This window comes from Eschrichtius robustus, chromosome 9 (assembly GCF_028021215.1).
Source record: "Eschrichtius robustus isolate mEscRob2 chromosome 9, mEscRob2.pri, whole genome shotgun sequence".
Classification (NCBI taxonomy): Eukaryota; Metazoa; Chordata; class Mammalia; order Artiodactyla; family Eschrichtiidae; genus Eschrichtius; species Eschrichtius robustus.
In genome coordinates, this window is record NC_090832.1 from 115,128,157 (window position 1) to 115,155,927 (window position 27,771).

Genomic DNA, 27,771 nt, shown 5'->3' on the forward strand with positions numbered 1-27,771 from the left:
GTAGTTATTTCTGACTTCAGTTATTTCAGTATATAGATCTTTATGATCTTGCTTATGATAGCTTGTTTCCTTGAATGTTTTACTGGGATTCCCTCTGCGAGACTTCCATAAGACATGGGTTGAGAGAGTATTTGTCCTCAGAGGATTTGCTTCTGCTTTTGCCATGTGTCTGACAGCACTTCAACTTTAGACTTGGATCCACTTTATAGTGAGATGCTCCCGTGGGTCTTTGGACCATGCAGATAGTGTGTAATCAGGCATAAACACAGGTGTGGTCAACTAGTGGCTTCAAAATATCAGAAGGGTCTTTCTTTTTTACATCTCCAGTCAGAATGAAGGTTGAGATGGACACTTTTTCTTCCTTAACTGTTCTCTTTGTTGACTAGATGTTGTCTTCTAGTTCCTTGCTCTTTGGGTCAGCAACTCGAGCATCACCTTGTAGCTTGTTTAAATGCAGAATCTCCGGTCTTACCGGACCTACTCAGAATCTGCATTTTAACAAGATCTCCCCCAGTGGTTTATGTGCACATTTTAAAATCTTCCAAATCACTCTTTACTCAATGCGTGAGCCTCCCTGAGTCATGGCCTCTAACAGGCTTTTTGTTTTGCTCAGGCTCATAAGACAGTGCTCTCTCCCTGCTGTCCTGAGAGCCTTGTAACGTAAACTCTAGGGGAGAAAGACACAGGTTATGTAGCAGCTTAAGTATTTGTTTATCTTACAGGACTGCTTTGATAGCTTATCATTATTTACTTCCTTAAAGGTTCTTCCTCTGATTTAGAATTGTTTTGTATTTTTTTTTTTACCTTTTTAGATGTTTTAGGGCTATAGGGTTTTGACATCTCTATCAAATTACCACAACAGAAGTTTTGAACAACTGTTTTTATTTTTTAGTGGTTATTCATTCTTTTTCCTTTGCTTTTATTAGTTCTTCTTTTAGAATGCCATCTTCTTGCCTGTAATGTACTTGTAAACACAATTCTGAATAGGCCCTGGATAAGGCCAAACCACCCCTTGAAAAAGAAGACATGGGCTTTATGGTGCATTTCCCTGTTTCTCAAAAGGAGCGCAGTATCCCATCTGATCTTGTACTGTGCAGAAATGAGGGAAATTCTTTTCCTCTGCATTTTGACACATGCTTACCTAACTACAAAAATAGTTCTGTTTATGGTTCCATGGTCTCAGAGTCCTTTGAGAAAACTGGTCTTTTGGCTTTTCCTTGTTACCCTTCTTTATGTAGATAAAGTTCCTTCAGAACTGCCCAAAGCCAGACTGAGGGACCAGTTTCTCAAACTTATACTTTGCTACTCTTCCTTCTTTCCCCAAGGTACACTCACGTTTCTGTTCTTTACTCAAAACCCTTGTGCACATTGACTTCTGTGTCCCACAGTTAGGCTCAAGTTATTAATACACTCAATGTGTGCACATGAAGACATACGCATTGCTTCATTTCTCTGAACTACCCTACAAGGTAGGAGATATATCCCCATTTTTCAGATTGGAAAACACACTCAGTGAGATATAGAAACCTTCTTTGCATCATATTGCTATTAAGTGGTATGGCTGGCACTGGGACCCAAGTGTGACTGTAGTGCCCTTAGTTTGCGTTTTCTACTCCTCCATTGTATTACTTAAGGAGAGGGCCTAGCTGCTCTGACAGCCCTGCCGATGGGACAGGAATCAGGATCTTTTCATCTTGTTACTTCACCATCTGTAAAGCAGTGCCAGTAGTCAACCCATACACACTAGTAGCGTTTTACTAGTTATTTACAGCCTGTGTCAGTTCTGATTGGTTGGACATATATTATGATTGAGCAGTGTCTATATCATACAAGTTGTTAAATATTTTAAGTATCACTTGGCCCTGGGTTTTGTCCTCATCCACAAGGTTACAGCTGGGTCACTGCCATGTCCACATTACAACCTGAGGGAATGGAAAAAGAAATCTAGGGCAGTTGGTTTGTTGCAAAATTGAGGCGATCTAAAATTTGCACGTGTCATTTGTAGCCACAGCCCACTGGCCGTAACTTGGACACGTGGCTTCGTGGCTGCAGGGAAGGCTGGGAAATGTGATCTCTAAGCGAGTGGCCTGGTGCTCAGCTTGATCACAAGCCAGGCAGGAGTGGGCATCCTAGAACTCAATGGAAGAAGGGAAAGTGGCTACTTGTGGCACTTAGCAGTCTCTACCCAATCTGCCTAATGTCACTTTTCCAAAAATGACCGTGTTCATACTGAACAGAATTACTGTAAAATACAGTTATACACATCTCATCAGTTTATTGTGAGGTTTAAATAAGCTGACATATTTTCAGCCCCTAGCACAGTGCCTGGCACACAGGAAGCAACTAAAACCTAAAATTACTTTTCTTATTTACAGTTCGTATATCTGCATCAGTTAAGAAGCAAAATTTTTAGCGTCAGATTTTATCTACATTATAATTGACAGCCAGGGATTTTGTGCCATTTTCCTGATTTTTCATAAATGCTTACAAATTTCTACAGATTTGAAACATACCCAGGTTACTTTTTACACTGAATATCATTTCAAGTTTCCAATACAGGGATTTTTTTTTTTTTAACTTGCTAAAACAGCCAAACCTAAAAGAAGAATTACGAATTTAATTGTGTTGAGTCAAGGCTGAGTGCACAGTAGCAATGGCTACTGGTATCTATTAAATATTTGCTGAATTTTAGGCTTCAAAGTAAGTTATTTATTTATTTATTTATTTATTTATTTATTTATTTATTTATTATTTTTGGCTGTGTTGGGTCTTCGTTTCTGTGCGAGGGTTTTCTCCAGTTGCAGCAAGCGGGGGCCACTCTTCATCGCGGTGCGCGGGCCTCTCACTATCGTGGCCTCTCTTGTTGTGGAGCACAGGCTCCAGACGTGCAGGCTCAGTAGTTGTGGCTCACGGGCCTAGTTGCTCCGCGGCATGTGGGATCTTCCCAGACCAGGGCTCGAACCCATGTCCCCTGCATCGGCAGGCAGATTCTCAACCACTGCGCCACCAGGGAAGCCCCAAAGTAAGTTATTTAAAGTACAGTAAAATAGATTTAATTAGTAACCAAATGCAGAAACTACTCATTAGCCAGAGTAGATGTAAAATCTGTCCACATTCAGAATCTATTTGTTAAATTCTCCTTTCTGTCTATCTGTATTAATTATTACTAAACTGTCATGACTTAGCAAACAACCTTTAACACTTTACAAATTGCTAATAGATTTGTTGATGGATAGAAAGTTGGACACCATATGATGGATAGAAGTTCCTATTGTGGAGGCTGGCTGAAGTTGCTAAATTGGGATATAATATTGTCAACTTCTACAGAATCCTGTATTTCGGATAGCAAATGACTGATACAAACCCTGTGATTTGGGACTGAGAATGTCTTTCAGTTGTGCATGGTTTATATTCACCAACATTTTCAATATAATATTTTTCTAAATAGTCAACCACAAAAACCAAGAACAGATTATTATATGAAATATATTAGTACAATCAGAAACTCATATTTCTGTTACCCATATAATTTTTTTTAATAAATTTATTTATTTTTACTTTTGGCTGCGTTGGGTCTTCGTTGCTGCACGCACAGCTTTCTCTAGTTGCTGCGAGCGGGGGCTGCTCTTTGTTGCGGTGCACGGGCTTCTCATTGCGGTGGCTTCTTTTGTTGCAGAGCACGGGCTCTAGGCATTCGGGCTTCAGTAGTTGAGGCATGTGGGCTCAGTAGTTGTGGCTCACGGGTTCTAGAGCACGGGCTCAGTAGTTTTGGCTCGCGGGCTCTAGACCACAGGCTTTAGTAGCTGTGGTTCACGGGCTTAGTTGCTCCACAGCATGTGGGATCTTCCTGATCCTGTGCTCAAACCCATGCCCCCAGCATTTGCAGGCGGATTCTTAACCACTGTGCCACCAGGGAAGCCCCCATATAGTTTCTTAATAAAAATAAATGCCGCCTTACAAGATGTTATTGTTGCAGGTTTTTCTCTTTTGATTTTTAGCAAATGCTTAACTAAGTATTATTATGAGGACATAATTAAAAGTAAAATATGCCCTTAAATATTGTAGTGGAAGTTTGAAGGCAAAATGGTCTGTAGTCTAACTCAATAAATACATTAAAACTTTAGGTAAGTGTTTTTATTTTAATATGTATAGAAATTTTTATTGATTCACAGATTCTTCTCAGCCAATTAGTATCATAAATGTGAAGTATTTTATGTAAGTGAGTATTTAGATGGGAGAAGTCTATATTAATTCTGTAAGTCGTTGTAGCTTTATTAATACATTCAGTTGTATATTTATTTTCTTAATCCTTGAATTTTGTTGGCCAAAGACTAATTTGCATTACAATTGGACATTCAGACAATCAGCAGTGTTGCCAGACACGGAGATATATGCAGTGGACGTGCAGATTAACAGCCTGATGTACTATTTTGAAATTGTTAATGCAGTTTGTATGTAATGTTAACTTTATGTAATCTTACAAACAAGTCTTATGTAAATTCCAAATTGGCTGTGGAGGGTGTATATATATACACAGAGACATATATACATACAAACAGATACTTGTGCATATATATTTGCATGTGTGTATGTGCATGTGTGTGTATATATATATAATTTTTTAAAGCGGGGGGGTAGGGTGATGTAGTCATTGTTGGAATATGAATAAAATACATGTAGTGAAAGAAAATTCTAACTACATGTAATGCTATCAGGAGCTTCCAGATAATTCTATAATAATAATAATAGATACAGTCTGTCACTGTGCTAAGTGCTTTGCATGAATTGTCCTGTTTAATCTATTTAGTAACCTCATGAGATAGATACTGTTATATTCAATTTAGAGGGGAAGAAATGGATTTAGAAAGGGTAAATAACTTGACAAAGGTCAAACAACTAGTACGTATTTGTTTTAGTTTCTTATTGCTGGTGTAACAAATTACCACAAACTTAGTGGCTTAAAAATCCTTACAGTTCTGGAGGTGAGAAGTCTGAAATGGGTCTCTTTGTGCTGAAACCAAGGTGTTAGGGTTGTGTTTCTTCTGGGTACTCTAAGGGAGAATCTGTTTCCTCCCTTTTCCAACTTCCAGAGGCTGCCGAAGTTCCTGGACTTGGTGGCCCTTTCCTCCATCTTTAGAGCCAGCAACATCATCAAGTCTGTCTCTCACTGCCACCTCTCTGGTTCTCTCTTGCAGTTCTCTCTTCCCCTTTGAAGGACCCCTGTGATGACAGTGGACCCACCCAGATAATCCAGGACAGTCTACCTAGTTCAGGGTCATCTGATCAGCAACCTCAGTTCCATCTCTTACCTAATTCTCCTTCACCATGTGACCTAGCCTGCACATAGTTTCCAGATATTAGGTTCTCACCCTCTTTGGGGGCCATTACTGTGCCTGCCACAGTGGTGTGACCAGAACTGGTACGTACCTCTGTCTACCTCTAAAGCCATTCCTTCAGGAAGTTGAAGACCCCAACCCTGAGGTCATTTTTCAGAGTGGTTTTGCCCTTATTGAACATTATCTCAACAAGGGTTGGATAACTTTCATAATACTGAAAGCTTACCTTTCTCATTGTAACCTAGAAAGTGAGATCATTTATACATTGCAGGTGCCCAACACATTTTAAGATGTTTAATTGGCAGAAAAAGAGGGCCATGATTAGGATTTAAATATAAAAATACTAAATACAGTGCCTTGTGACTTATAGAGATTTAAATACTAAATATTGTTATTGAAAAGTTCCTACTACTGAGTTACTCTTAATGATCTGATTCCTGGTATTTTTGGCACTGCTTCAGACAGGAATCCGTATTTAATTTAATTTAATTTATTTATTTAAATTTTAAAAAATAAATTTATTTTATTTACTTTTGGCCTCGTTGAGTCTTCGTTGCTGTGTGCAGGCTTTCTCTTGTTGCGGCGAGCGGGGGCTACTCTTTGTTACGGTGCACGGGCTTCTCATCGTGGTGGCTTCTCTTGTTGTGGAGCACAGGCTCTAGGCCCGCAGGCTTCAGTAGTTGTGGTGCGTGGGCTCAGTAGTTGTGGTGCGTGGTCTGTAGAGTGCAGGCTTAGTAGTTGTGGCACACGGGCTTAGTTGTTCCGTGGCATGTGGGATCTTCCTGGACCAGGTGTTGAACTTGTGTCCCCTGCATTAGCAGGCAGATTCTTAACAACTGCGCCACCAGGGAAGTCCCAGGAATCCGTGTTTTATATGTTTTTGCAATTTTGATAATGGTTAACTAATTCATTTCAAAGCTCTTCTTTTCAAACTGATAGCATTGGTTGCCTCCAAGGAAGGGAACTGGCCGTCTGAAAGATAGGGGCAGAGGGAAGGGTTGTCACTTTGTCCTTCTGTACTTTTTAATTTTGATAAATGTGAATGTGTAAGCTTAACACAAGTAAATAAAAGTATTACATTTTGAAGTAGAATAAATGAACAGCTCCTATTTTTTCACTGTCTTCACTCTGCTAGGATCACCCATTCTGTGTCATTCTTTGAGGAAAATAAGTTCTCAAGGAGAAAAATCCGAACCCATCAAACAACCCCTTAAGAAGCCAAAGTTACCAGAAGGTCGTTTTGATGCACCAGAAGACTCCAATTTAGAGAAAGAACCACTGACAAGTGAGTAGAGTAAAGCTCCTCTCTTAATTTTTGGTCTCAAAGAAAGTGTTTCAGTCATTGAGAAGCAAATGAAAGGAAGGAAGCATGTTATTGTTTATAATTCTTCATTGACAGTAATAAAGAATATTTCAACAATGAATAAAATTACCATACAGTAAGTCCACTATATATAAACAAGTTCTGTTCTGAGAGCGCATTCGTAAGTCCAATTTGTTTGTAAGTCCAACAGAGTTAGCCTAGGTACCCAACTAACACAATCGGCTATATCGTACTGTACTGTAATAGGTTTATAATACTTTTCGCACAAATAATACATAAAAAACAAAGAAACACAAAAAACAAAACATTTTTAATCTTACAGTATGGTCCCTTGAAAAGTACAGTAGTACAGTACACCAGCTGGCACACGGGCTGGCATCGAGTGAACAGGCAAGAAGAGATACTGACTGGAGGAGGGAGAGGAGGTGGGAGATGGTAGAGCTGAAGGATCGTCAGCAATGGGAGACAGAGGGCAAGCTGCGATTTCACTCACGCGTGATGTTGATGGAATGCACGTTCGTATCTTTGAAAGTTTGCAGCGTGAAGGTTCGTATGTAGGGGACTTACTGAATTGACTATCAATATGTATGGGTTAAAAAAAGATTTCCAGGCCCCTGGCAGTGATTGATTATGTTTGATTAATTTATTTATTACACCCCATTATTCTCATGGCAAAATATATGAATTAAGATGCAAATAACAGAAACCTACTTGAACAGACTTAAGCAGAAGGTAGGGTATGTTGTTATTAAGGTACAGGGAACAAGTGAGGCTCCCTAGGACAGTAATGCTGCTGGGCCTTAGAAGAAGACTGGGACCTCAGGACTAAACACTGTATGGAAACCAGGGTGTTCTTCCTTCTCTTGTCTTTGGTACCTACTCTTCATTGTTTTCTGTCTCCATACGCCCTTCTGAGTCAACTGGGCAGAAAGTAACTGCTCCTAGCAGCTACTCAGTTCAAGAGAACAACAAGATTGAAAATACAATTTCTTAGCCCTGATTTCAAATTCCTTAAGAAGAGAGCTCATTGGCCTACCTTGGATCAGATGTCCACAGCTAAATCAACCAGTGGCCAGTGGCCTGGGTCACAGGTGAAAATGTGGTTGTTCTCACTGTAATCACATGGCTGGGGAAAGAGAAGGGGACGTTTTGGAGAATAAAGAGGTTTTGTGGGGGGAGGAGAGATGATAGACTAAACATTATTTTGTATTCAGTATATATAAAATTTGGTTCATGTCTTAAAGCTTTTTTTTTTTAAGTACTACTTTATTTTCATGCTGTATCCTTTTGTACCTTTGGATTGTGGAAAATGTGCAAATATTAGCTATTCAAAAAATAGCATTTCATACAGCATAAATGTAAACATACCAGTCTGAAACTTTGGCAAGGCTGCCCTGCTTGTCTGGTTTTTCCAGTCTCATGAGCGCTAACCCATCTATGAAGTGAAGCATCCTAGGCAAGAAGATACCAGTAGAGGATACAGGGACCTGTGTCTGGAATTCTCCCTAGAATATAAAAGCTTTTGGGTTTTGCTCATTCATTAAATATTTCAGATTATAGCACTCTACCAAGCCCAATCTAATAACCAGATCAACCAGCCAAGGTGATGGAGGCTTTTAAAAAGTTGCCGTGAATCTAGAGGTAAAATTTTTCTTCAAAGATTTTAGCTAAGCATAAAAATCTGAGAGGAAATATTTCCTTAAAATGTCTCACACAAAAGCAGCAGTCTCAGAAATAAACACTCACGTATATGCTTAATTGATTTTTGACATGGTTGCCAATACCATTCAATGGGGAAAAGGACAGTCTTTTCAATAAGTGGTGCTGAGAAAACTGGATATCCACATGTAAAAGAATGAAATTGGACCCCTTACCTTACACCAGATTCGAAAACTAACTCTAAATATGTCAAAGACCTAAACTTAAGAGGGAAGACTATAAAACTCTTAGAAGAAAATTGGGCAGACTCTTCATGTCCCTGGATTTGACAATGATTTCATGCATATGACACCAAAAACACAAGCAACAAATATAAAAATAGATAAATAAGACATCAACAAAATTAAGAAATTTTGTTCATCTGAGAACATTATCAAGAAAGTCAGAAAAATAACCTTCAGAATGGGGGAAGATATTTGTAAATCATATATTTGAAAAGAATTAATATCCAGAATACATAAAGAACTCCTACAATTCAACAACAACGAAAACAACCCAATTCAAAAATGGGCAAAGGACTCAGACATTTCTTCAAAGAAGATATACAAACGACCAACAGGCATTTGAAAAGATGCTCAATGTCACTAATCATTAAGGAAATACAAATCAAAACCATGGTGACACACCACTTCACACCAACTCAAATGTCTGTAATTTAAGAAAAACTGGAAAATAACAAGTGATGGTGACAACATGGAGGAATTGGAACCACACGTGTTTCTGGAGGGAATGTAAAATGATGCAACTGCTATGGAAAACAGTTTGGCAATTTCCCAAAAAGTAAAATATAGAACTACCATGTGACCTAGCAATTCTACTTCTAGGTATAAATCCAAAATAATTGAAATCAGAGACTTGAACAGATATCTGCACAGCCATGCTTTATTCACAGTAACCAAAAGATAGAAACAACTTAGATGTCCACTGATGGATGAATGGATAAACAAAGTGTGATATGTACACACAGTGAAGTACTATTCAGTCATAAAGAGGAATGGCATTTTGATATATGCTACAACATGGATGGACCTTGAAATATTATGCTTGGTGAAATAAGACAGTCACAGAAGGAGAAACATTATATGATTCCACCTATATCAGGTACCCAGAGTAGGCAAATTCATAGAGATAGGAGGTAGATTAGAGGTCATCAAGGTCTAGAGGGAAGGGGAAAGGGAAAGTTTTTATTTAATGGGTACAGAGTTTACACTTGAGATGATGAAAAAGTTTGGGGTATAGTGTAATGGTTACACAGCATTGTGACTATTTAATGCCATTGAATTGTACACTTATAAATGGTTAAAATGATAAATATTATATATATTTAATACAAAGAAAAAGGAAAGCATATTTCAAAAGGTAATCATCTATCTGACACAAGGCTAGGCATCCATCTTAATTTTCAAGTTACTGAAGTTTTTGTTGAAGATACATTACCAAATCCAGCAGATGCTTTGCAATCCTCATTTTATCTGAACTATCCACAGGCTTTGACAGTATTAACTACTGTTTCTGGAAATCTTCTGTTTTGGTTTCGGTTATGCTTTCTTCAGTTTCTCATCCTATTTCTTCAATCATTTCTTCCTGGGCTCTTTTTTAAGCTCCTCTGCATCGGCCCAACTCTCAAATGTATGTATATGCCAAGCCTTTGTCCTGAGCCCCCTAAGCATTCCTAGGAGAGCTCATATCTTCCTGAGATTATCTGAAATATCACGTATGTGTTGATGATTCACACATTTATACCTCTAGTCAGACCTCTCTCCTGAGCTGCTCCTATCTACAACTGCAACATCTTTGTTTGCATATTCCAGGTACATCTCAAATTATTACGTCTAAAACTAAACTCATCCTTTTCTCATTGTTCCCTCCCACCAGCCCTACCCCAATCCTCTTCCTTCTGAATTCCCAGTCTACCCCACCTACCAAGTCATCCAAGCCTGAAATCTGGGGATAATCCTTCACTCCTGCCTCTTCCTGTTTCCTGGATCCAATCACTAACCAAGTCTTGTTGGTTCTACCTTCTTATCTCTCAAATTCATCTCCTTTTATCCATCCTATTAATAAAGCCTAAATTCAAGCTGTCTCTAGTTCTGTTGGTCTCCTAACAAGTCTGTAATTCTTCTTTGTTGTCTTCCTTCTAATGTAGTCTCCCTGACTCTACTACATACTTCATTCTAAGAAAAAAATTATAGGTTACCTTTGCAGAGAGTAGTTTTTGTTACTAAGATGATATGCTTGTTTGCAGCTAAGCACCCTGTTTGATGCAAAGATGAGTAAGGAAAGGAAAATGGAATGCCTGCATAACTATGAACAGGACATTGTGTGGTAAATGATGTGAGAGATACACAGAAAGAGGTTAGAGAGAGGTAGACAAAAGAGAGAACATTTGAGTTGGGGTTTAAAGGATCAATGAAATTGTAATGAGTAGATAAGGAGTTGTGGGGAGATGTTTCCAAAAAAAGAGAGAAAGAAGTGATCAGAAAGAAAGAGGCTGGGAACTTGACACATGCAAGACTTAGCCGGTGCGTAAAGTGTGTATAGTGGATTAATGGAAAATAAGGCCAGAAAAGTAGATTCATTTCAAATCTGAGAGGGCCTGAAATATATGGGCTTTTTGCAGTGTACAGTGAGGAAAACACTGAAAGTTCTCAGATGGAGATTGTTTAATGGGCTTTCTTAAAGTATAATCTGCATGTAATAAAATTTACCCATTTTTAAATTCACCCATTTTAAGTGAACAGTTCAGTGAGTTTTAACAAATGAGTACAGTCATGTAACCAACACAAAGTATAACACAGTTCTCTCTCTCAAAGGCTTCCCATGCCTCTTTTTAAAAATTAATTAATTTATTTATTTATGCATTCATTCATTCATTCATTCTTGGCTGTGTTGGGTCTGTGTTGCTGTGTGCGGGCTTTCTCTAGTTGCAGCGAGCAAGGGCTACTCTTCGTTGCGGTGCGCGGGCTTCTCATTGCGGTGGCTTCTCTTCTTGCGGAGCATGGGCTCTAGGCGTGCAGCCTCAGTAGTTGTGGCACGTGGGCTCAGTAGTTGTGGCTCATGGGCTCTAGAGCGCAGGCTCAGTAGTTGTGGTACACGGGCTTAGTTGCTCTGTGGCATGTGGGATCTTCCCGGACCAGGGCTTGAACCCGTGTCCCCAGCATTGGCAGGCGGATTCTTAACCACTGTGCCACCAGGGAAGCCCATGCCTCTTTATATTTAGTCTCATTTTCACATCCCCATGGCAACCATTGATCTCTTCTCTGTCACTATAGTTTTGCCTTTTTTTAGGATTTTAACTGAATTAAATCATACAGTACCTAGTCATTTATGTCTGGCTTCTTTCCCTTAATAGGGTATGGAGGTGGGATTCTGTTTTAGAAATATTAATTCAGCATTCTGTGCGGGTTAGGCTGGCGCCATGAGAGTCAGAAAACAGAGATGAATTAGAAATATTGCATTTGTCTAGAATGAGACTCAGCATGATTCAGGGTTGAAGTAGTGGGAATAAAAAGTTTTAGAAAACTACAGGATATAATGAGGGTGAAGATTAGGTTAAACACACATGAGGAAGAGGACGATGGAGGGATGGATAGGAGGTTGTGGTCAGAAAGAAGAGAGCTCAAGAGTGTGGGATTTGGAGAAGGAACATATGCAAGAAATAATAAAACCCAAATGGATGGCAGAAATGGAGATAAAGATTGCTAGGAAAGAGGATTGAGGACATTTGTGGCCCCAGTATGTGATGTTCTTAATGTGGATGTTGGTATTAAGGACAATGGGAAGAGAAATGAAACTACCTGCCCAAGACGATAGAAGAGTCTTTGAGTTTCTTACGAGACTGGAGAAAAGCACTGGAGAGTTGAAGTTTGGAATTCAGAAGAGGAAGGGCTGTAGAGGTGCGGTGGCAGAACAAGAGGCTGGGAGCAGCAGTGAGCAGCAGGGACATCTTGACCCTCTCCTTCTTCCCTCCTGCTGCGGGTTGAATTGTGCCCCTAAAATCCGTATGTTGAAGCCTTAACCCCCAGTGTGATGGTATTTGGAGTTGAAGGCCTTTGGGAGATAATTAGGTTTAAGTGAGGTCATGAGGGTGGGGCCCCATGATGGAATTAGTACTCTTATAAGAAGGGACAGCAGAGGCCTTGCTGTCTTTTTCTCCCTGCCACGTGAGGACACAATGAGAAGGGACCATCTGCGAGCCAGGAAGAGTCCTCACCAGAGCCCAACCGTGCTGGCACCCTGATCTCAGACTCCCAGCCTCCAGAACTGTAAGAAAATTAATTTCTGTTGTTTAAACCACCCGGTTTCTGGTATTTTGTTATGGTAGCCCAAGCTGACTGAGACACCAGTGAGCCCCAGAGATATGGGAGAAGAAAAGCTTCCGCTAGAGAGGCTTTCAGAGGAAGTCAAAGCAAGGAGTCCTTTAGAAACAGAATAATAATGAGGGTGGGGACAGTTTATTCACAGTGGAGATAGAATTTTGAAATGAATAAATGTTTGAAATTTTTCAAGGTAAATTCCGTGTCTGCTTTCTTTTGCCGACATGATTTTGGTGATGTTCGTTTAGTTTTCTAAAGAGACGCAGTTTGGAGAGATTGATCAAGATGGTGGAGTAAGAGGATGTGGAGCTCACCTCCCCCCACGAACACATTAAAATACATCTACATATGGAACAATTTCACTGGAAACTAGCAGAAAGACCCTGGTACAACCAAGACTGTAAAAAAATATCCACACATAATTGGGTAGGAAGGGAAGAAAAGTGATCAGGTCAGGACCTGTGCCCCTGGGAGGGGACTCAGAAGAAAAGGGAGAATACATGGCGGAGACCCACCATGGGCAGTGAGTGCTGAGAACCACAGATTGGGTGCCCTAGTCCTGGCGTCCTCCACAGGGGAGACAAGCCCCCTTGGCTGGTTGGAGGGCAACTGGGACTACCAGGAGGGCAGAGGGACACCTGGACTTCGCTTGTGAGGAGGGCGCACGCAGGCTTGGCCCAAAGGCAGTGCAGAGAGAGGTCTGCTCCAGCAGCTGCCAAGTCCTGCAGCTGCCTCATCATGCACCCCAGCCCCAAGCCAAGCCAACTCTCTGGTCCCACTCATTCCATTCTGGGGCAGCCACTACCAGGAAGAAGACTCAGCCTTGGGACGCAGAGGTGGCCCAGTCCCAGGGTGGAGCCTGGGAGGGGTAGTGGCAGCCATTGTCGGCACTTACTCAAGTGGCACAGCAGAAGCAGCCCAGACCTCTGACAGCAGCCGGCCTGCCACAGCTCACTCCTGGTACATGCCGAGAGTCCACACGGGCCCCTGCAGCTCTGCAGTGTGGCTCCACAGCCAGATGGAGGTGACGGGCTGGGGGCAGTGATCGGCTGAGAGGGTCAAAGTGGACTTGTACCGAGGCTGCATCTGAGTGGAGCATGAGAAACAAATATGTGCACCTGAACAGGCAGTGAATCAGAGACAGCTCAGACCTCTGTCTGAGGCTGACATGAGCGGAGAGCCCACATAGGCCCCACTCACTTCAGCACTTCCTGCTCTGGGGCAAGGAGAGAGGAAGAGACCCACTTAAAGGGAACAGAGGCAGCTCATGCCTGACCGTCAGGGCTTCTGCTGCAGCAACCTGGGATCAGACCCCACCCCTGATAGGGCAGTGACAGCCACCTAGCAGAGGGGAAGTCCTGCCCCACACCCGCCTCCAGCTCTAGCCCCTCCACCAGCAGGCCCACCTCCTACCAAGGAGATAGCTATCAGCACACACTGAGGAAAGACATGATTTGCGTCCATGTCAAATTCAGTTCTGCCACAAAAGGCATTGGGCACACGCAGTCTGTATAGGGACACTCCTACATAAGAACACTCCTTCAAGGTAACTTTCACCTAAATTCACAGAGGCAGGAAAAGTTAAGCAAAATGAAAAGGCAGAGGAACTTCTCTCAATTGAAAGAGCCATAGAAAACCCCTGAAAAAACTACTAATGAAACAGTTGACTAGATAAAGAATTCAAAGCATTGGTTATAAGGATGTAAACTGAATTAGGGAAAAAAATAACGTCTACACAGCAATGTTTTTAACAAGGAACTAGAAAATATAAAAAAGACCCAATCAGAAATAAAGAATTCAATAGTTGAAGTAAAAAACACACTAGAAGGAATGAATAGCCGGCTAAGTGACACAGAAGAACACATAAGTGATCTGGAAGATAGAATAATGCACATCACCCCATCAGAACGGCAAAAAGAAAGGCAGTTTTTAAAAATGGAAACAGTCTAAGAGATCTCTGGGATAACATATAAGGGGCCCAGAAGGAGGAGAGAGAGAGAGAAGGGAATTGAAAATGTATTTGAGGAAATTGTGACTGAAAACTTCCACAGTCTGAAGAAAGGAACAGATATCGAGGTACAGGAAGAGGGTCCAAACAAGATGAACTCAAACAGATGCACACCAAGACATATCATTATTAAAATGGCAAAAGTTAGAATTCTGAAGGCAGCAAGAGAAAAACAAAGCGTCATACACAAGGGAATCCCTATAAGTCTGTCACCTGATTTCTCTGCAGACACTTTCCAGGCCAGAAGGGAGCAGCATGATATATTCAAAGTCCCGAAAGGGAAAACCTGCAACCTAGGGTACTCTACTCAGCAAGATTATCGTTAAAATAGAAGGAGTGATAAAGGGCGTCTCAGATAAGCAAAAGCTAAGAGTTCATCAATACTAAACTTACCCTAAAAGAAATGTTGAAGGGACTTCTCTGAGTGGAAAAGAAGTAAGCTGTAGGAAAGGGGAAATCCTGATAGGAAAGGCAAATATATAGTAAGGACTGAAGATCAACCACTTAAATAAGCCAGTACAAAGATTAAAGACAAAAAATTGTAAAAGCATTTGGTTAACTGTTGCCTGCAGTGACCTGGGACATAGACCCCACATACCTAATGAACTTGTAGCTGTAAGGGAAGGGCTGGAAAACAGAACCTTAATAATATCTGTTGGTTATTACTATTTGGCAAGGAATTAAAAAGAAAGAGATGAACTTAAAAAAAAAATCGTAGAAGCAACTATAACTACGATAAATAGTTAAGAGATAAACATGAAGATCTAAACTATGACATCAAAAACAATGTAGGGGAGGGGCGTAAAAAACGTAGATCTTTTCAAATGCATCTGAACTTAAACGACTATCAGTTCAAAACAAGTAGATATAGTTAAACGTCAACATGTATGAATCCCATGGTAATCACAAATCAAAACTACAGTAGATAAAACTAAAAAGAATACAAGCATACTACTAAAGAAAATCATCAAACCACAAGAGAAGAAATGAACAAAGAACTAGAAAAACAACCAGGAAACATATAATAAAATGGCATTAAGTACATACCTATCAATAATTACTTTAGACAGCAACAGTCAGCTCTACCCACCACCAGAGCCTCCCATCAAGCCACTTAGATAGCCTCAACCACCAGAGGACAGACAGCAGAAGCAAGAAAAACTACAATCCTGCAGCCTGTGGACCAAAACCCACAGTTACAGAAAGATAGACAAGATGAAAAGGCAGAGGGCTATATATCAGATGAAGGAACAAGAAAAAACCCCAGAAAAACAACTAAGTGAAGTGGAGATAGGCAACCTTCCAGAAAAAGAATTCAGAATAATGATAGTGAAGATGATCCAGGACCTCGGAATAAGAATGGAGGCAAAGATTGAGAAGATGCAAGAAATGATTAACAAAGACCTAGAAGAATTAAAGAACAAACAAACAGAGATGACCAATACAATAACTGAAATGAAAACTACACTAGAAGGAATCAATAGCAGAATAACTGAGGCAGAAGAACGGATAAGTGACCTGGAAGACAGAATGGTGGAATTCACTGCTGTGGAACAGACTAAAGAAAAAAGAATGAGAAGAAATGAAGACAGCCTAAGAGACCTCTGGGACAACATTAAACGCAACAACATTCACATTATAGGGGTCCCAGAAGGAGAAGAGAGAGAGAAAGGGCCAGAGAAAATATTTGAAGAGATCATAGTCGAAAACTTCCCTAACATGGGAAAGGAAATAGCCACCCAAGTCCAGGAAGCGCAGAGAGTGCCATACAGGATAAACCCAAGGAGAAACACGCCGAGACACATAGTAATCAAAATGGCAAAAATTAAAGACAAAGAAAAATTATTGAAAGCAGCAAGGGAAAAACGACAAATAACATACAAGGGAACCTCCCATAAGGTTAACAGCTGATTTCTCAGCAGAAACTCTACAAGCCAGAAGGGAGTGGCATGATATACTTAAAGTGATGAAAGGGAAGAACCTACAACCAAGATTACTCTACCCGGCAAGGATCTCATTTAGATTTGATGGAGAAATCAAAAGCTTTACAGACAAGCAAAAGCTAAGAGAATTCAGCACCACCAAACCAGCTCTACAACAAATGCTAAAGGAACTTCTCTAAGTGGGAAACACAAGAGAAGAAAAGGACCTACAAAAACAAACCCAAAACAATTAAGAAAATGGTCATAGGAACATACATATCGATAATTACCTTAAACGTGAATGGATTAAATGCTCCAACCAAAAGACACAGGCTTGCTGAATGGATACAAAAACAAGACCCATATATATGCTGTCTACAAGAGACCCACTTTAGACCTAGGGACACATACAGACTGAAAGTGAGGGGATGGAAAAAGATATTCCATGCAAATGGAAATCAAAAGAAAGCTGGAGTAGCTATACTCATATCAGATAAAATAGACTTTAAAGTAAAGAATGTTACAAGAGACAAAGAAGGACACTACATAATGATCAAGGGATCAATCCAAGAAGAAGATATAACAATTATAAATATATATGCACCCAACATAGGAGCACCTCAATACATAAGGCAACTGCTAACAGCCATAAAAGAGGAAATTGACAGTAACACAATCATAGTGGGGGACTTTAACACCTCACTTACACCAATGGACAGATCATCCAAAATGAAAATAAATAAGGAAACAGAAGCTTTAAATGACACAATAGACCAGATAGATTTAATTGATATTTATAGGACATTCCATCCAAAAACAACAGATTACACGTTCTTCTCAAGTGCGCACGGAACATTCTCCAGGATAGATCACATCTTGGGTCACAAATCAAGCCTCAGTAAATTTAAGAAAATTGAAATCATATCAAGCATCTTTTCTGACCACAATGCTATGAGATTAGAAATGAATTACAGGGAAAAAAACGTAAAAAAGACAAACACATGGAGGCTAAACAATACGTTACTAAATAACCAAGAGATCACTGAAGAAATCAAAGAGGAAATCAAAAAATACCTAGACACAAATGACAATGAAAACACGACGACCCAAAACCTATGGGATGCAGCAAAAGCAGTTCTAAGAGGGAAGTTTATAGCTATACAAGCCTACCTAAAGAAACAAGAAAAATCTCAAGTAAACAATCTAACCTTACACCTAAAGAAACTAGAGAAAGAAGAACAAACAAAACCCAAAGTTAGCAGAAGGAAAGAAATCTTAAAGATCAGAGCAGAAATAAATGAAATAGAAACAAAGAAAACAATAGCAAAGATCAATAAAACTAAAAGCTGGTTCTTTGAGAAGATAAACAAAATTGATAAGCCATTAGCCAGACTCATCAAGAAAAAGAGGGAGAGGACTCAAATCAATAAAATCAGAAATGAAAAAGGAGAAGTTACAACAGACACTGCAGAAATACAAAGCATCCTAAGAGACTACTACAAGCAACTTTATGCCAATAAAATGGACAACCTGGAAAAAATGGACAAATTCTTAGAAAGGTATAACCTTCCAAGACTAAACCAGGAAGAAACAGAAAATATGCACAGACCGATCACAAGCAATGAAATTGAAACTGTGATTAAAAATCTTCCAACAAACAAAAGTCCAGGACCAGATGGCTTCACAGGTGAATTCTATGAAACATTTAGAGAAGAGCTAACACCTATCCTTCTCAAACTCTTCCAAAGAATTGCAGAGGAAGGAACACTCCCAAACTCATTCTATGAGGCCACCATCACCCTGATACCAAAACCAGACAAAGACACTACAAAGAAAGAAAATTACAGACCAATATCACTGATGAATATAGATGCAAAAATCCTCAACAAAATACTAGCAAACAGAATCCAACAACACATTAAAAGGATCATACACCATGATCAAGTGGGATTTATCCCAGGGATGCAAGGATTCTTCAATATACGCAAATCAATCAATGTGATACACCATATTAACAAATTGAAGAAGAAAAACCATATGATCATCTCAATTGATGCAGAAAAAGCTTTTGACAAAATTCAACACCGATTTATGATAAAAACTCTCCAGAAAGTGGGCATAGAGGGAACCTACCTCAACATAATAAAGGCCATATAAAAAAAAATAATTACTTTAAATGTCAAAGGACTAAATATTCGAATCAAAAGACGTAGGGTGATGAGGCCTTTCTATTTGCTGCCTACAAGAGACTCACTTCAGAGCTAAAGACACAGACAAAGTGAGGGGATGGAAAAAGTTATTTCATGCAAACAGAAATGACAAGAAAGTGGGGGTAGCAATACTCATATCAGATAAAGTAGACTTTAAACAAAGACTGTAACAGAAGACAGAGAAGGGCATTATATAATGATAAAGGGATCAATACAAGAAGAGGATGTTATCATTAACATAAATACTTGATACAGGGGCACCGAAATATATAAAGCAAATACAGACAAAAAGGGAGAAATTCACAATAATAGTAGGGCACTGTAACACCACACTTACATTAATGGGCAAATCATCCAGACAGAAAATCAATAAGGCAACACTGGTCTTAAATGACACAACAGACCTCTTGGACTTAACAGATATGTACAGAACATTACATCCAAAAACAGCAGAATATACATTATATTCAAGTGCACATGGAACATTCTCCAGGATAGATCACATGCTAGGCCGTAAAACAAGTCTCAAAAAATGTGAGAAGATAGAAAGTATATCAAGCATTTTTTCTGACCGTAGCAGTATGAAACTAGAAATCAATTACAGAAAGAAAAATGGGAAAAGGACAAATACTTAGAGACTAAAACAACATGCTACTAAAAAACCAATGGGTGAATGAAGAAATCAAAGAGGAAATCAGAAAATACCTCAAGACCAAAGAAAATGGAAATGCAACACTCCAAAATCTATGGGGTGCAGCAAAAGTAGTTCTAAGGAGCAAGTTTATAGCAGTACAGGCCTTTCTCAAGAAAGAAAAATTAACAACCTAACCTGCCACTTAGAAGGATTAGAAAAAGAAGAACAAAGCCCAAAGTCAGCGATAGGAAGGAAATAAAGATCAGAGGGGAAATAAAATAGAAATCAACAAAACAATAGAAAAGATCAATGAAACCAAGAGCTGGTTTTTTGAAAAGATGAACAAAATTGGTAAACATTTAGCAAGGATCACCGAGAAGAAAAGAGAGAAGACCCAAGTAAAATAAGAAATGAAAGAGGAGAAGTAACAACAAAAACCACAGAGATACAAAAAATCATAAGAGAACACTACTAACAGTTATATGTCAGTGAATTGGACAACCTAGAAGAAATGGATAAATTTCTGGAAACATACAACCTGTCAAGACTGAATCAAGAAGAAGTAGACAACTTGAACAGACTGATCACTAGTAGTAAAATTGAATCTGTAATTTAAAAACTCCCAGCAAACAAAAGTCCAGGACCAGACAGCTTCCAAGGAGAATTCTACCAAACATATAAAGAGCTAATACCTAACCGTCTCAAACTATTCCAAAAAATTGAAGAGGACGGAACACTCTCAAACTCATTTTACAAGGCCACCAATAATTACCCTGATACCAAAACCACACAAATATACTATAAAAAAAGAAAATTACAGGTCAATATCATTGATGAATATAGATTCTAAAATCCTCAACAGAATATTAGCAAACTGAATCCAAAAATATATTAAAAGGATTATATACGATGATCAATTTGGATTTATTCCAGGGACACAAAGATTGTTCAGTATTTGCAAATCAATTAATGTGATACACCACATTAACAAAAGGAAGGATAAAAACCAAGTGATCATCTCAATAGATGCAGAAAAACCATCTGACAAAATTCATTATCCATTCATTATAAAACTCTCACCGAAGTGGGTATAGAGGGAACATATCTCAACATAATAAAGGCTATTTATGACAAATCCACAGCTAACATCATATTCAACAGTAAAAGTTGAAAGCCTTTCTTCTAACTCAGGAACAAGACAGGGATGCCCACTTTTTGCCCCTTCTATTTAACATAGTATTGGAAGTTCTAGCCACAGCAATCAGACAAGGAAGATAAACAGGTATGCAAATGTGAAGGGAAGAAGTAAAACTGTCACTATTTGCAGATCCATGACACTATATATAGAAAACCCTAACGTCTCCACCAAAAAACTATTAGCACTAATAAATGAATTCTGTAAAATTGCAGAATACAAGATTAATATACAGAAATGTTTCCTTTACATACACTAATAATGAACTATCAGAAAGATAAAGTAAAAAAAACAGTCCCCATTAAAATCACACCAAAAAGAATACAATACCTAAAACTTAAAGGTGAAAGACCTATACTCTGAAAACTATGAAACAGTGATGAAGGAAATTGAAGATGATAAAAGAAATGGAAGGATATCCTGTGCTCTTGGATTGGAAGAATTAATATTGTTAAAATGGCCATACTAAAAGCAATGTACAGATTAAATGCAATCCCTATCAAAATACTCATGACATTTTTCACAAAACTAGAACAAATAATCCTAACATTCATATAGAACAACAAAAGGCCCCAAATTGCCAAAACAGTCTGGAGGAAAAAGAACAAATCTGGAGGTGTCAAGCGCCCAAACTTCAGACTATACTACAAAGCTACAGTAATCAAAACAGCATGGTACCAGCACAGAAACATACACATAGATTAATGGAACAGAATAGAGATCCCAGAAATAAACCCATGAACCTTTGGTCAATTAATCTACAACAAAGGAGGTAAGAACATAGAATGGAAGAAGACAATCTCTTCAATAAGCTGTGCTGGGAAAACTGGACAGCTACATGTAAAAGAATGAGATTAGAACATTTCCTCACACCATATACAAAAATAAACTCAATGGACTAAATATCTAAATGTAAGACCTGAAGCCATAAAACTCATAGAAGAGAACATAGGCAGAACACTCTTTGACATAAATTGTAGCAATATTTTTTTGGATCTGTCTCCTAAGGCAAAAGAAATAAACAGATGGGACCTAATTAAACTTAAAAACTTTTGCACAGCTAAGGAACCGTGGACAAAATGAAAAGACAACCGGTGAATGAGAGAAAATATTTGCAAACGATACGGCCAACACAGGGTTAATATCCAAAATATATAAACAGCTCATACAACTCAATATAAAAAAACAATCCAATCAGAAAATGGGCAGAGGACCTGAATAGACATTTTTCCAAAGAAGACATACAGATGGCCAACAGGCACATGAAAAAATGCTCAACATCACTAATTATTAGAGAATTTCAAATCAGAACTACAATGGGTTACCACCTCAGACTGGTCAGAATGGCCATCATCAAAAAGTCAAATAATAAATGCTAGAGAGGGTGTGGAGAAAAGGGAACCCTCCTACACTGTTGGTGGGAGTGTAAATTGGTGCATCTAATATAGAAAACATTATGGAGGTTCCTCAGAAAACTGAAAATAGAACTACCATATGACCCAGCAATTCCACTACTATGTATATATCCAAAGAAAATGAAAACACTAATTTGAAGAGATACGTGCGCCCCAGCGTTCATAGCAGTATTGTTTACAATAGCCAAGATATGGAAGCAAGTGACCAGCAGATGAATGGATAAAGAAGATACACACACACACACAAACACACACAAAATGGAATATTACTCAGCCATTAAAAAGAATGAAATCTGCCATTTGCAACAATGTGGATGGACCTCGAGAATATTATGCTTAGTGAAAAAATCAGAGAAAGACAAATACTCATCACTTACATGTGGAACCTAAGAAATAAAACAAACAGTGTATATAGCAAAACAGTAACAGACTCACAGTATAGAAAACTAACTAGTGGTTCCCAGTGGGGAGAGGGAAGGGGGGGCCAAGATAGGGGTATGGGATTAAGAGATACAAACTACTGTGTATAAATTGGAGAGGCAACAGTGATATATAGCACAGGGAATTATTGCCTTTATCTTGTAATAACTTTTACTGGAGTATAATCTGTAAAAATAACTGAATCACTATGCTGTACACCTGAAACTAATACAATATTGTAAATCACCTATACTTCAAAGAAAATGAACGAGTGATTAGACATTGTTTAAGAATTGGAATTCTTTCTAATAGCTGGTTCCTCTCCTGATCTTCCTGTGTACAGATCAGTACAGTGTATGTGCTAAGAGCAAGACTGCAGCCAGAATGTGTGAATTCAAACTCAGTTTCATCACTTAGTCTCATCTTCCTCACCTATAAAATGGAAACAAGGGCTTCCCTGGTGGCGCAGTGGTTGAGAATCTGCCTGCTAATGCAGGGGACACGGGTTCGAGCCCTGGTCTGGGAAGATCCCACATGCCGCGGAGCAACTAAGCCCGTGAGCCACAACTACTGAGCCTGCGCGTCTGGAGCCTGTGCTCTGCAATGGGAGAGGCCGCGACAGTGAGAGGCCCGCGCACTGCGATGAAGAGTGGCCCCTGCTCACCGCAACTGGAGAAAGCCCTCGCACAGAAACGAAGACCCAACACAGCCAAAATAAATAAATAAATTAAAAAAAAAATGGAAACAATAATTGTTCCTATCCCAAAGGATTATTATGAGGGTTAAATGAATTAATATGTATAAAGTCCTCAGAATTGGGCCTGACTCAAAACAGATATTCCTATTATGAACATACATACACTGTTATTATTAACAATAATAACAGCTGTTATGCCCATAAATGGCAGTTTCAGGGAACCAGTTGCTGAAGCCAAAACCGTATGATCAGGAAAATTTATACTCATAGCTAAAATTAATTGAGCATTCTTATGTACCTGGCACTGTGCTAGACCTTTTACATGCATTTCTTTTTTTATTTCTCAAGATAGTAAGGCAGGTATGATTGTTGTCCCCACTTCACTGTTAAGAAAAATAAGGCATTGAATCAAAGTAATCTTCAAAGTAATCTTGTTTCAAAACCTTCCAAACCCTGTGGATTTGTACTCTGTATTCTCTGCACCCCTTTCCTTCTGTTCTAACCCAGCCACTCCTCAGATGAGGGCCTGAGAGTCCTCTGAGAATTCTGTCACTAATGCCGGAAATAAAGTAGATTGGACATGAAGATTGGATGCTAAGGTGATTTCTCAGACTGGGGAGAGGAACCGCTCTCTGGGGAGAGTTTGTTTAAAGACTGCATAGTAGTAGCCTCTTCAGTAGCATGCATCCTGTTAACTGTCAGCTCTGCAACCTCGTCTGCAGAATTGACCATAATGCTTTTCCCATCTCCACTGACTGCTTTTTTTTACATCTCTGTCTTTCTTCAGAATTTCCAGATGATGTTAATCCTGTTACCAAAGAAAGAGGTGGACCCAGGGGCCCAGAACCTACCCGATATGGAGATTGGGAACGAAAAGGACGCTGTATTGATTTTTAAGCCACATATTCGTTAACTTCAGTATCTTTTTCTGATTGTGTACATCTGAATTAACTTATTTTTGATTATTTTCTTTCTGTATATCCTTTAAGTCATCTAATTTCTATAATGTGTTTAAAAATATATATGATAGCTTTGGAAGAAAATATGCTGCTATAAATCAGGAAAGAGGAAATATTAGCACATTAATTTTAATTTAAATGTATTGGAGTATTTAAGTGATGATTAGAGCTGCAAACTTTTATTTATCATGTTTCAGTTTAAGTTAATCAGTTGCTTATAAGATACAAATGTAAATAAAACAGCTTTTTTTTTTTAATGATTTTATTGCCATGTGCTATGTAATAGTGACATTTTAAATGTGAGTTCAGTAATGCATTATAGTTTGGTAAGGCCACAGTAACAGCAGAAAATCTTTAACTCTGGAGCCAGATTACTTGGGTTCAAATCCCAGCTCCACTACTTACTAGCTTATGTGACCTTGGGTAAGTTATTTAACTTCTCTGTGCTTCAGTATCCTTATGTGTAAATTGGAGATAATACTAGTTCCACCTCATAGGACAGTTGAGAAGATTAAATGAGTGAATGAATACATGTAAACCCCCTGGAGCAGTGCATACTAGAAGAGCTGAAAGGAGTTGCCTCTGGAGGCGAGTTGGGTGGACAGGCACTGCGGTTTCTCATTAGATGCTCTCTTTCTTGAAATAAATGAATATATTAGGTACTATTTTAAGGATTTGTACAAGTTCACTGGGGAAATTTAGAAAACAGTATAAAGAAGAAAACAAAAATTGTGTATAAAACCTCTACACCATGGGCTTCCCTGGTGGCGCAGTGGTTGAGAATCTGCCTGCCAATGCAGGGGACACGGGTTCGAGCCCTGGTCTGGGAAGATCCGACATGCCGCGGAGCAGCTGGGCCCGTGAGCCACAACTACTGAGCCTGCGCATCTGGAGCCTGTGCTCCGCAACAAGAGAGGCCGTGACAGTGAGAGGCCCGCGCACCGCGATGAAGAGTGGCCCCTGCTCGCTGCAGCTGGAGAAAGCCCTTGCACAGAAACGAAGACCCAGCACAGCCAAAAATAAATAAATAAATAAATAAATAAATAAATAAATTTATTAAAAAAAAAAAAACCTCTACACCTGGGCTTCCCTGGTGGCACAGTGGTTGAGAATCTGCCTGCTAATGCAGGGGACACGGGTTCGAGCCCTGGTCTGGGAAGATCCCACATGCCGCGGAGCAACTAAGCCCGTGCACCACAACTACTGAGCCTGCGCGTCTGGAGCCTGTGCTCCGCAACGGGAGAGGCCGCGATAGTGAGAGGCCTGCGCACCGCGATGAAGAGTGGCCCCCGCTTGCCGCAACTGGAGAAAGCCCTCGCGCAGAAACAAAGACCCAACACAGCCAAATAAATAAATAAATAAATAAAGTAGCTATAAGATCCAGCTCTTCCCTTAAAAAAAAAAAAAACCTCTACACCTGCTTATTACCCTTTGATGTATTGTCCTTCAATAATCTAAGTAAATATACATGTTTTTTGTATCTGTTATCCTAACAATTTCGTAGTGAAAATGATGTTTCACTCTTTGAATCTTCACTTTCTTAATCACAAGTGATGTTAAACACTCTTCTCTGTTTATCAGCCTTTTGTATCTTCTATTAATTGCTTTTTCTTTTGCTCATTTTCTGTTGGATATTGGTCTTTTGTTATCAGTTTGTATGAGACTTTTGCTTTTCACTTGTGCTTGTTTATGTTGAAATTTTTCTTATTTTTGTGGCGTCAATTTTTTATCTTTATATAACTTGGTCTCTGTGACCTTAATGTACTCATATCCCTTCACACGTTCCTTGGTGGTTCCTGCCCTGATGAAGTCTTAAGTTCCGTGTCCTTCCTGTTCTGCCCCTTTACATCTGTTCAGGCCCCTCCTTCCCAGTCAAGCCCCACTACTCACAGCCTCTTAGACAGGCTTTTCATCGCCTCCATGTGTTGGTGGATAAACATGCCTTCTGCCTGAAATGCCCTCTTCTTTACTGTCTGCCTAGAAAACGCCTATCAAGCTATACCTCACTTCCTTGACTATCTTTTCTGTGTCATTTCCACATTCAACTATCACAGACATACTAACTTGTTTTAGAATTAATTTTCAATTCTGCATCCTCCATTAGTCTGTGGGCTTCCCTATCTGTCTTATATTCCTGATTTATTTCATTCAGTTTTGTACCCCCAATTGCAGCATGGTGCTGGGCATTTAATAAACACTCAACAAACGTAGGCTTAGTTTTGAATCATCCAGCAGAACTCCACAATGGCCCGCGAGATTCCCTCTCCCTGGTGTGCATGTGAATATGATGAGATAGTCATTCCCTTGATTAGGTTACATTATATGGCAGCGATGATGGAATAGTCATTCTGGGGCTCAAGTTACCTTTGTAAGAATCCACTGTGGCCAACTGGAGGAAGGTTCTCCTGCTGGATTTGAAGAAGTAAGATGCTCTGTTGTGAAAGTGCCATTGGCTAGGTCCTGAAGGCAGCTTTCAGGAGCTGAAAGTGGTCCCCTGCTGACAGCCAACGAGAAAACAAGAACCTCAGTCTTCTTAAAACCACAAGCCTCTGAATTCTGCGAACCACATGAATGAGACTGGAAGCAGATTCTGAGCCTCAGATGAGATCCCAGCTCCAGCTGACACCTTGATTTCAGCCTGGTGAGACCCTGAACAGAGGACCCAGCTACCCAGTACCCAGACTCCGGACCCAAGGAAGCTGTGGGTAGTGTTGTTTTAAGCCACGGGGTTTGCGGTAATGTCTCACGCAGCAACAGGGAACTGTTACAGTATTCGAGCTGCTATTACTGGGCGTTGGCCTTGACTCTCAGGAGCGATGACTAGGCTGGTTTTAAGACCTTGCGGTTGGATTAAGTGGATCCTTGTCTTCATTATTTGTGCACAAAATTCCTCTCAGACCTGCTTTGCCAAGCTGTTGCCCTGTCTTTCTTAGGAGAAACGAAGCCCTACTACCTTGCAGGCGTTCTTCCCTGTGCCACCTCCCTAGTGATCGACAACTAAGTTTAGTTCCTGCTCGCAGGTTCCCTCTTGCCATGTTCTGTCTGCACATGATACCACTCCTGCTACTTTATGGTGAGTCTCTTTCCCTGTGGGACCGCATGTGTGTGAACTACACCTATTTATTGTGACATTTTTGTGTGCAGTGTCAAGCCTGCTGGACCTTCCTTCAACACCTGCAGCCTGGTCTCATTCAGTGCCCAGAAGCTGGGATTGTTTCCTTCTCACAGTGTCCCCTGTAATAAGTTTCCTGGCCTGGTATTCTAGAATTGGGCCAGTTGGGTCCCTCAGGCGAGATAAAATAATCCTAAATCAACCTTAAATTGCTATAAAAATGCCCCAAATTCTTTTAGGAATTTATTTATTAAAGAGTAATGCATTTTTCTTTAAACCACCCAAAATACTAAAAGATTTGGAATCTTCTGAGGTTTCTAATGTTGAAAGAGACAAGTAGCAAAATGTTCACTTGGGTTGCAGGGGCATGGGATTAGAAAAGGTAGGCGGCGGTTAAGGAAGACGAAGTGGGGCAGGTTGAGCCAGGATGCAGCCCAAGGGGAGACAGGAGGAGGGCTGGGAGGCTTTAACCCAGAAACAAGCTTGGTCACAAAACGTCTGAGA

The 27,771-nt window shown here is 39.7% G+C and overlaps 1 protein-coding gene across 3 annotated transcripts in view; it reads left to right on the forward strand.

Annotated features, from left to right (window-relative positions):
* The window catches only part of SDHAF4 (succinate dehydrogenase complex assembly factor 4), a 38,619-nt gene extending 11,389 nt beyond the window's left edge, over positions 1 to 27,230 (forward strand). Inside the window, exons 2-5 of one of the 3 annotated variants that reach the window (XR_011075010.1) lie at positions 6,472 to 6,621; positions 23,984 to 24,114; positions 24,522 to 24,578; positions 27,089 to 27,230. Coding sequence is in view for 2 of the 3 variants with exons in the window: in XM_068551570.1 (XP_068407671.1) it covers positions 6,472 to 6,621; positions 23,984 to 24,093 (260 nt within the window). In the remaining variant the exon portion in view is untranslated. Of the gene's footprint in view, positions 1 to 6,471; positions 6,622 to 23,983; positions 24,115 to 24,521; positions 24,827 to 27,088 lie in introns of those variants that run through there. The other 2 variants (XM_068551570.1, XM_068551571.1) reach the window with 2 other exon arrangements.
* The last annotated feature ends 541 nt before the right edge of the window (positions 27,231 to 27,771 follow it).